Here is a 10,556-nt window from a genome sequence, read left to right as displayed (position 1 = left end):
ATTCTTGAAATGATTGACAAGAGCTCACATCGACAGAGGCAATTCAAACTTGTTTGAAGCACTCAAAAATCTTTTTCTCAAGCGGCTTCTATTTTGAACAAGAATCTCGTTTGTGTCGGACTAGAGAAGCGGCGCCTTGAATTTCCGAAATTTCTCACGCTCATTCGAACGTTCTAATTCAATTGAAACAAGGAGTGGACTTCCTCAGTCTGGCAAATAAATTACACCAACTTCATTTTTTGGTCCGATAGACAAGGAAGCCCAACTTTGCGACCAAATTTGTAGCAGGTGGGTGTAAAAAGATACTTTCTGGCACGAGGGATGGATGAAAGGTTAGGAATGCATCTGACGCATTATTCAGAATGTTGACCTAACATGATTGAAAACTAGAAAGAATATGAATATGTTTCGACAACTAACAATAGACCAGACAGATAACAAAAAGAGGCGGAATGTTGCGTTTTAATGGAACCTCGCCCTGAAATTGAATTGATAGAGGTGGGGGTAAAGGTGGATGGATGGACAATGATGGGGGGAAGTCTATCTATTTTTTGTCGTGAAATATATATATATGTTGGTTGAGCAACAATTTTAACAACTGCGACAGCGGTGTCGGCTAGAGAAAATTTTGAATTTATTTCCTGTTTTATGTTAAAAATAGAGATACTTCTAGTTTTCCTTGCGCACTCCAGGAAGAGACACTTGGGCCTAACTTGTTTTGTTGAGTAGGCACAAGGAATAAAATGAGCTAGATTAGCCAAGTTTAAGATGTGCTTTCTTGTGAAACATGTTTTGCACGATCAGATCAACCAGATTTCTGACTTGAGCTCTGAAAATGTTTTTACCGAAGAGATATAGAAGACATCGAAAAATGAAAATTGTGGAAAAGCACAAACAAATACATTTTGGCTTTTGGAACAATGGAGAATGAAGATGAAGGCGTAGGAGAAAAATGGAGACGCGAATTCTAATGAATGCTTTCATTTCTTGGATGGAGGCTAGGATTGTCAAATCCAAGAATCAGTCATTTCTTGAACTCTCCCACTACAACACTTCCTATCAGAATAAGTTTATTGGCGTTCTCGTATCGAAAATAGTCAAACTCAGAAACTGAAGAATGATCACATATTCTGAAGGTGCTACTATGTGACACCATCTTTAAAAGGAAAAACACAAAAGTTGTGTAAGCAAGAAAACGTGAGGACAACAAACAATGGAAAAAAACGTTTGTTTCAAAAATCACTTGAACGTGTTACCATGAAAAATTTAGGCATTTGAAAGAAGAAGGTATTGCAAGATTGGAGGCTAAACGTAAGATCATGTGCACAGAAGAAAATGAAATATTCAACACATAAATTCTCTATAAATTGGAAATTTGTATTGAAGAAAACGCATTCTGACAATTGCTGAGAGGAACTCAAATTTTTCAAAATTTTATTTTTCAAAAAACGCGAAAGAGAAACTGAAAAATGCAGGTGTGACTAGAAAAGCGAATGCTCGTCATGTTATTATTATTAGATTATTGGAAAAGACGAATGTACTTCATATTTTTGTAGAAAGCAATTTTCCAAAGGTCTCTTGTTTATCCAGAACGTTCTTCAAAAACTTGTTTACTGACAAGTTGAATATGAATAGATAAGATATTGAAGACAGAACTATTAAATTTCGAGTAAAATCTCAGACAATCGGATAACATGATATAACTAGAAAAGAACACGTTACCTTTTTTAGTCAGTCAACTAAATTATAACTATGACACAGCAATTATTTTCCGAAGTAGGCTGGAAAAATCAGAACGCTTTTCTTTGATTTCAGTGAGAAAAGCAATTTTCACATATTCTGGAAAAACAAGTAAAAAACTCCTGACGTCTCTGAAAAACTGAGCAGAAATGGTAAGGACTACGTCATCACTGAGTGTTCAGAAATTTGACAAAAGTTCATTGGGAGAGAGAAATAGAACAATAAAATATCAATAAGAAATGCACCGATGCCTGACAAAATGTCTTTATTCTCCGTTTCTCTTACATCCTCTGCAAAAAAAACACAAACGTTAAATAGAATTGACCGGTCTGTGCCGAGCTCACTTGAGGTCACGACAACTATTGGAAATGAGAAACGATGCGGAGGGTGTAGCGGTAGGGATTAGGATGGAAATAATTGGTTTTCAGATGGAAATAGAAATAGGAAAAAACGGGTGACATATTCATTACAAATGTGCTGGAAGAAGCTGATAGGATTTGAGAACAAAGAATTTTTTCTTTGTGTGGTACAAAATGGAAACAAGAAAATGAAAGGGAGGAAAATAGTGAAAACGGTGAAAAAATGGCATTATGACTATGAATACAATTCTGAGGTTATTTGTATCATCACGAATTCCGATCAGCTTTTGAAATCTTGAAATATTCATAGTTTTCATAAAACTGATACTTTTTTAAACGATCATAAACCAAAAAGACCAGTTGAGCTCACAGATTTTTAATCCGGAGATATTTTCATTTTTTGAGTTTTATGTCATGTCTAGGTAACACGTCTACATCATTAAATTTTCACCTGGTTTTTAGAGTTCTGGAGTTCTACAAATGACGACTCAATCTAATGCTAACCTCTCATCTTCTAGAAAAGGAAAAGGATGAATCACTAACTAGAAAAAAAGAAATGTAGAATGAAGTCGTCTGCTCCTTGTTTCGGTTTCCTCCTTTTTTTCCAAACTCCTCTGAAATTAGCTTGATTAGGTTCAAATTGAGTGTACGTGATAATACGATGGCACACCCTCATACTACTCGGAAGATTCGATTCATTCATTATCCGAAAAAAAAAGTGGATAAAGTTTGGGAGTCAAGGGTGGAGAGCACGTCATCTTGAGTTGACAACAATGATATTTAGAAGAAGAAGAAAAATGAATGTTAGGTTCAGGGGTCAATGATCGCGCCAAGCCAAAAGGCGCTAATGAAAACGCTTTGAGGAATATGTGGAAAAATTGAAAATGTCACAAGACGCAACATGTCAAACATTGAGACGACGATGGAGTTGGATATTGTTTTGTCTTTTTATAGCTTTCAAATTGAATGCTCACTGCTGAATGAGCAACTACAATTATTGAGAGTTCATCGCTAAGTCAAATATTGTTTTGATCTATATTATTTTGATTTGATTAAGAGAAATTAGATTAAAACGTTTATGGAAAGTGTTTAATGTACATATTCAAATGTTCATATCAAAAGCCATGAGGAAGTTTGAAACCAGACCCTATAAATCTATTGCACACTACATCTTGAAAACAAGAGGCAAGAAAAATACTGTTCAGCTTACAAATCAAAGCACCCAGCTTCAAAAAAAGGCAATAATTCAATTCTCATTTATTCTTGGTGGAGGCGGTCTTGAGACGTCCCGTCGATGAATTTCTCGGTTCAAAACATTTCGCTTCTTTTCATATCTGAAAACATCAGTGATCATATCACAAGTTTTTCTCGTCCCCTATCCACTCACTTTTTGACAATATCGAACACTTCCTGTTTGTAAAGCTTCATCATAAGATGCTCGTACTCCGTCAGTTGCTCGAAATTGAAGAGATCCCACTGCAATGAATTTTTTATTTTTGTTTTTTATCTTTTCATTCGTTTATACCTCTAGCAGGTGGTCCAGAGATGAATCCGATTGAGCATACATCAGTAACCAAGGTGGGAGCTCCTTTTCTTCGATGATATGAAGATTTGCATTCAAGTCAACAGTTGATCGGCTGGCCACATTTACAGATTCCGTTCGGAAGATTGGGTTCGAGATCCCAGGATGTTCATATTGTGTTCTTTTCATCTCTTCACTGTAACATTTCCTTTTTTGTTTTGAAAACAGTACAATCTGGCTTACTTATAATAGAAAACACCCTTCTGCGGATCAAAAATCTTTTTCCATCCAGGTTTCAGACTCTCATGAACCAACGGATGCACCCAATGAGTTCTTCGGTTCGCATGATCCACGTAATATGGCTGGTTCTCTGTTGTGAATTCAACCGCCCAGTTCTCCGGTAGTGGTAGATCACTTGTACAGTCTGAAACAAAATAGGAAAATAGCTGAAAAAGGAGAAGAATGGTACATACCACAAGATGATCGGTACTGTTGAATTGTCATCAAATGTTCACTTGGCAGTGTTTGTAGAGATTGAAATCTTGGGGGCTGTGGAGATGTGAGCCCTTTTTCACTGTAAATAAAAAGTTCTAAATAAATTTAAAATAAACAAAATGTCACATGCCTTAATTGTGACGTCATATTTTCAACTCAATGAATTGTTTTTAAGATTTATTTTACTAAAGTTAGGGGTTTGTAGTCTATCAACTTTAATAATCGGAATAATAATATACTTACCCAACACTGAGCTCCCGCATTCCTTGTTCTACATTACCAATCGAGTGTGATGCAGTTAGTGATTTTCTTGGCACGTATCGCAGTGCTCCTCTGAAAAACGCAAACATTATCATAAATATCAACAAGTTATCACCGTCGTTTCATGGAAAACCGATTAAACGGTACAACACGGCAATCTAAAGTAAAGTTGACAGTGGCGTCCTCCATGGTTCTTGTTCTTTCTTGAAAATGACAACGTTGTAAATTTTTTCGGTTTGTTTCCAGAAAAAACAGGGGAATACGAGACAAAAGTGGTAGTCACAATATTGTTTCAGAAGGTTTTTTGAATACATTGGGATAACACGAAGAGAATTTGAATTCTATTATAGTTTTTCTAGCGGAGAATTCAAAAATGGTAATATTGGTGTATTTCAAAGAGTACTTACCGATTGAAACTTCTGGAAGAGAGAACGTTGTTGTTTCGGACACCAAATGAAGTTGACGGCTCTTCTGATGGTTCCGTGTAAACATCGTTTTCGCTGTAATAAAAACACGTAATGAGCCCATTTTGAGACTGACTCGTTATCAACACTACAGTAGCTTCAACCGTAGAATTGGTTGTGAAAGTGTGATAAACTATCAGTCTAATTTAAACTTTGCTGATTTATTGGCGCCATACTCTGTACTATCACCTGTGATCTCTTGAAATTCAAATAAAACTTCAAAAGAGTCGGGCGTAAAGGGCTAAAGTTGTTTCAAAACCGAAAATGTTTCAGAAATCGAACAAGATGTTGGATTGTGATTCATGGTTGAAGAATATGTACTTTGAAAACAAAGTGACGCATTTTGTACTATTGGTTCCTTTCAAATTCTTCTCACAACTTTTTAAGCTTTTAAAAGAAAAAAAAACAAACCTTGCAGTAGATCTGGAATGCAGTCGTTCGAACTCAATTTCCTTTAGGTCATTAATATCGAATGAATCTTCCTGGTCCTGCTGCTCGAGATCATCGAGATCATTTTCTTCAACACTTGGGTTTTCCGAATGAAACATCTCAAATTCTGACGGTGGTGTACTTGATGGAGGTGGAGGGACCGATGACAAAATTAATGTAGAAGCAGCAATTGGATTCCTTCTTGTCCTACTTACGGCAGTGGCTGGAACATGAAATTCTTTGAAAAGATAATTTGATATGTAAATAATACCTGCTAATGACGGCACAGTTGGTGGACTTTCCCGTTTCACGTATTTACCCTGAGTTCCTTCAACTGATGTTACTGGTTTTCTTCTGGTGAAGAGCATACTGAAATGAAACAAAATTATAAGAACATAGGAATACCTTTTGAAAACAAACAAACGGAATCTAAATCTCAATAGGAATTGATTGAAATCTAGTTGAAAAGTGAGGTCACGTCTTCGCTCATAGATTTATGCATAATACATTTTGAAATGGGTAGATGCGCAAAGATAAAGATTTCATCAGGTTTTTTTTCTCAACTGAATTCAATAAAATGCCTTTTTCAATTGACATCGAACCGGAAAATGTTTGTTGTTACACCTATCAAGATTATCTGAAAATGACGATACTTTTAACAGTTCCGAGGTGATAAAACATGAAAAGACGGGCGTTTTTCTAACGACTCTTGTGACCCAAATGAAGACATAAAAAACGATACGGGTTTCAGTGCGACACCAATCAAACATTGTTGCCATTTCAACCAAAATGTGCGATTGGCAGAGAAAGAAAAGAATGTGACTAATCGGCAAACATTATAATAATTTTTTTTGAAACGAAGAGAAAGAACTCAACGGAGAATGTAACAAACTAAAGTATCATTTGCCCTGGGTTTTCAGGAAGAGTCTCTGTTGAAGAAAAGCTCGATCGGCCAGTTGATGAGGAAAAACCCGCGAGTGACACGGCAAAAATAGTGGAGTGATTCCGGAGAGTCAAAACAGCAACATGTGTTACTACCCAACGACGTATTTCACTGTGCGTATGTGAGTGTGTCTGTGTGTGTGCCGGTGTCAACCAACTCGGCGTTCTAAGACGTGATGAGAACCGAACAAGAGCGACATAGGTGATGGAGTAAATAGATTGGAGTCGCAGAGGCGATGAAGAGTAGTACAGTACGTCTAAGTCTCTGCAGGTCGTTCACTCTCTCATTTATTCAAAGACTACCATAATCTAACAAGGTCTGCCTGCCTATGCATAGAAGGATTGACAATAAAAAGAGGAAATGCGTTGGAATGCGCAGAATTGGAAGGAAATGGGGAGGAAAAGGCGGAGGTGGTATGTGATGTGATGTTTTATTTACATGTTATGCAAAAACAATCAACGCAAACTAATTAGAGAAGTGGAACAATGCAGGGAGGCGGGAGCGAAGAAATAGGCAACTTTTAATTCAACAAACAATATGTACAACATGCTTTTGTGTACAATGATGCATTTTGTTCTGACATGTGTAGTTGTGTTTTGGTGAGCTAAACGTTACTGACGTGATTTTTTTGCCTTTGAGAACGATTATTTGCGCAGTGCAAGTTCTAAGAAAGAACTAGACGTTAACTACATTAGAGCTTGGTAAAGAACAAAACGAATATTGCAGTGACAGAAAATATTCTGCCAATGGGGTTGGCAACTTCAATTCTTCACAAAATTAAACTTTTATTAAAGAGTCATCGTTCTCATCAACAAAATACAGAGTTTCAAAATCTATTGTACAAATACTCCAATGGCAAAAAAATCAGAAATTTTTTAGTTTGAGCAAATATGTTTGAATTGATCTGTTATGCAATAGTCATGAGATCAGAAACATTCAAAAACATCGTTAAATATGTGAATTTTGCAAAATGTATTTCATTGAACGAAGCTGAACTAAAGTGAAATGACCGTATTCTTATTTTATCGAGGAGTGTTATTCAAACAATTTACTGTCATCCACTTGGGCACAGAAAAGTAAGAGATAGTAGACATTGTTTTCTTAATCTCTGAGACCAACCCGAAAGGAAAGGATGTGCGAGATAAACACCGTTTACAATATAAAATTCTCATTTCATCTCTATCTCATCTACCGCCTGACACTATTTTGGGCCTATTCGATGAATTTGCATACTATGGGAGAAAGATTCGAGAAGTACGCATGAAGGTGTAGGAAAGAAAAACATGACGAACACCATCAAGAGAAGATCCAATCTTAATGTTTCTATCCACATCCGCCCTCGAAACTGTCCGAGTAGTGGGCAATTTGTTGCAAATTTATCGGGAACACCAACAAAAAGAGATTGGTTTCTGATGACGAAGAAAGTAGTGGGAGGATTTTGAATTGTCCGAAACGGATTGTCGCCTTTACAATAAAAAAGAGGATATAAAAACGATTAATGGAAGTTGGTGTTTGAGAAAAGTTGAAAAACAAAACACACTTGTTTTTACTTTGTCTGGAGGATGAAATTCAACTGTAATAAGCGAAAATATTGCACTTGGCGAGTGTTAAATTATTATGTATGTTTTTAGAATATCTAATAATTCGCAAGTATGATTTTAAATGCTGGTAAGAATTTAGGTTATATTTTCAAAAAACTAAATTTTATCTGAAAACTTGTTACTTCAACTTCAATAAACGTACTTACCATCTAAACTTGTATTATATTTCAGCTATTTCTCAGTTAAACATCAATATCTGTGTTATATTAGAAATGGCAATTTTGTGACAAATCGTCTGCAGACTACATACGGTTTCGCCGTAAAACATGAATTCGTCACTATCCCTTTGTTTTCAACCTTGACCAAGTTTAACATGCGTTAATCTTTATTGAAAGCTGATTATTCTGCCTTGTTCCGTATGTTTTGTTCAATGAGTCACACATTTCTTGTTGATTCGACCTTTCTGAACCGTCCGGAATAAGAAGAGCCCATTTTGTACTTCCGGCATCTTTGTGGAGGTATTGTGTATTTACTGTCTGCACAGTTCAAGTTTGTGTCTCCCAGTCGGCTCACTGTGTGCTGTGTCCTCCAGGAGGGTCAGACCTATTTTGGGATTGACCTGGTTATTGGTGGGCGTGCCCCGTAATTTGTCACACCAAACAAGCCTGAACGTAAATGTGCACGTCCAGGCGACCCTCTTGCAGCAAGTTGACCCACTCTTTCGATATTGTTCTGTTTGTGTATTGGGGGCAATGGTATCAATCGAAAACGAAAAGAATGAAGCGTGCGCAAGTCAAGAGACATCGTTAACCGTTCGGCATTCCCCTATTTGCACTCGTTCCCAAAAATTGTGTTTCATCATTTTCGTCACAACTTGACTGGATTTTGTCTATTGTGTTCTTTTGAATTGCACTTTTAAAAGGCACAAATCCTATATTTTTGTTTATTTTCATTTTCAAATTTTTTCTCCAGATTCGTGAAATTTCATGTTCAAAATTATTTTTTTAAATAATTCTTCAAATAATCCACCTCTCCATACCCCTCCGTTTGTTTGACTAGAACTTTTTAGTAAATCAAAACAACAAAAGAGGCACTGTAACCCACGCCTAATAACACCTTCCACTTGTTCATTTCCTGAAAGAAATGTATTTTCTGACAAAAGAATACATATCACACCCCACAAAAGTTCACACCCACTCTAAAAGTTGTCTTCTTTTCCTATTCCCCTGTTTCTCTTCAACTTTTCACATTTCCCGAAACCCATGTACATGTGAAATGCTGTCTTTGGACTCCTCAAGAGGATGAGTCTTGATTTTTGAGTTTTCGTGTCAGAGCGTGCCTTTAAAAGTTCGTGTGCTCTGGACTCTAAGGTCAGGCACTTCTTCTGTGGTTCCGAGTGAGAAATGTTTATATATTTTAGTATCCTCTCTGAATTGTTGATATTTTCTATCAACAGAAAAAAGAATGAATTATTCGATTCATTCTCTGCTTCCACCTCTAACTCTTCACGTCTACAGCTAAACCCATTGGTTTTCCTTTTCTATTTTCTTCTCGTTTTTTCATTCTGAGCCAGCTCAAATTAATTGGAATGTTTGCCAATTGAAAGGTTTAGAGGGTTTCTATTCCGGCAAAATAATCAATTCCGGTTCTTGACCGATTTGACATCCCGACTGCCCTCCTCCTCCTTCCTTTTCCTTTTTCCCGCAAATATCGAATGCATACAAATTGTTATGGGATATGTTATGAAAGTCGCAAGTTTTTTTGAGTTCTTAGTGCCGTCATGCCCTTTTTCTCACTTTTCAACAACCCCCTTTCCTTTCCCTCATTTCTGTTTAATCCTGTCTTTCTCTGTGGTTTTCCCTCCGTTTTTTTTGCATTTATTTCTCAGTCGAGAAAAGGAAATGGAAACAAAACGTGTTGTTACGGTTTGATCTTCTATGTCCATTTGCATTGATCGTTCTATGACCCTCATATCTCTTTTCAAGATGCAATTCTTTTTTTGTCAGATGACGAAGATGAACCTGACGTTGTAAAGTTCAACGATATTCTATCACTCCTCCTCCCATTACTTATTATTTCCACTAATACGTCTTTTCATGTATAGTAGAGAGAAAACGTTTGTCCTTTTCCTTCAAAACAATAAGAATGTAATCGATGTGTGTGGTGGTTAGGGTTTTCAACTTTATAATTATGTATGTGAATTTTCCGTATCCTACAACCCCAATTTTTGTGAGATTCGCTAATTATCTTTCTGAATAAGATGTACTTGAATTCAATTTGTTAGAATGAACTGTTATCAGTGAAACTTCTTTAGTTCTCTATCTTTTACTATTTTCATTCTTATCCCTTTTCTGACTAGTTCCACCTTCAATATATTCACTGATCCGTTTCACTTTTCCCTATTCCAATTCACAGTTCTTTCTTCATTCTCTTCATCTATCCTATCCACTTGTGTTTTTGTTTGCACTGTTCCAGTTGTCCAACCATGTTTGTTAACAAAGTGCCTGCGGTTGGTGCCCCGTTAAATTCAAATATATTCAAATCAGCCTTTTTTGCGGCTTCCCGCCTTGCCCTTACATATAAATGTGACGTAAAAAGTAAATCTCAGTACCAACAATCACGTTGGCAGACAAACGGAATCTCTGATCGCTTGTTAAAAAAGAAAACAACGTGCTTTGTTATTTTGTGTACTTGAATTCCAGCATCTTTGTTTTTTATCTCGGGGGAACACTTCCGGCGAACCCTCACCTCCGTGTCAAATGACTTCATTTTATCTTTTTTTCTTCTTGATGTTATTTTCAG

At 36.5% G+C, this 10,556-nt stretch overlaps 1 protein-coding gene across 1 annotated transcript; it reads right to left on the bottom strand.

Moving 5' to 3' along the window:
• Window positions 1-3,345: 3,345 nt before the first annotated feature.
• GCK72_023932 (uncharacterized protein) lies at window positions 3,346-5,638 on the bottom strand (the record flags this gene model as incomplete). The annotated part of the gene is made up of 9 exons (XM_003092740.2): window positions 3,346-3,433; window positions 3,487-3,575; window positions 3,625-3,817; window positions 3,865-4,045; window positions 4,095-4,195; window positions 4,360-4,449; window positions 4,785-4,877; window positions 5,253-5,493; window positions 5,542-5,638. The coding sequence occupies 9 exons, from the start codon at window positions 5,636-5,638 to the stop codon at window positions 3,346-3,348; spliced, it is 1,173 nt and encodes a 390-aa protein (XP_003092788.1).
• Window positions 5,639-10,556: the final 4,918 nt, after the last annotated feature.

This window comes from Caenorhabditis remanei, chromosome X, assembly GCF_010183535.1.
Source record: "Caenorhabditis remanei strain PX506 chromosome X, whole genome shotgun sequence".
In the NCBI taxonomy this organism is placed as follows: domain Eukaryota; kingdom Metazoa; phylum Nematoda; class Chromadorea; order Rhabditida; family Rhabditidae; genus Caenorhabditis; species Caenorhabditis remanei.
Note: the sequence above shows the minus strand (reverse complement) of the source record. Positions and strands in the feature narration are given on the sequence as shown.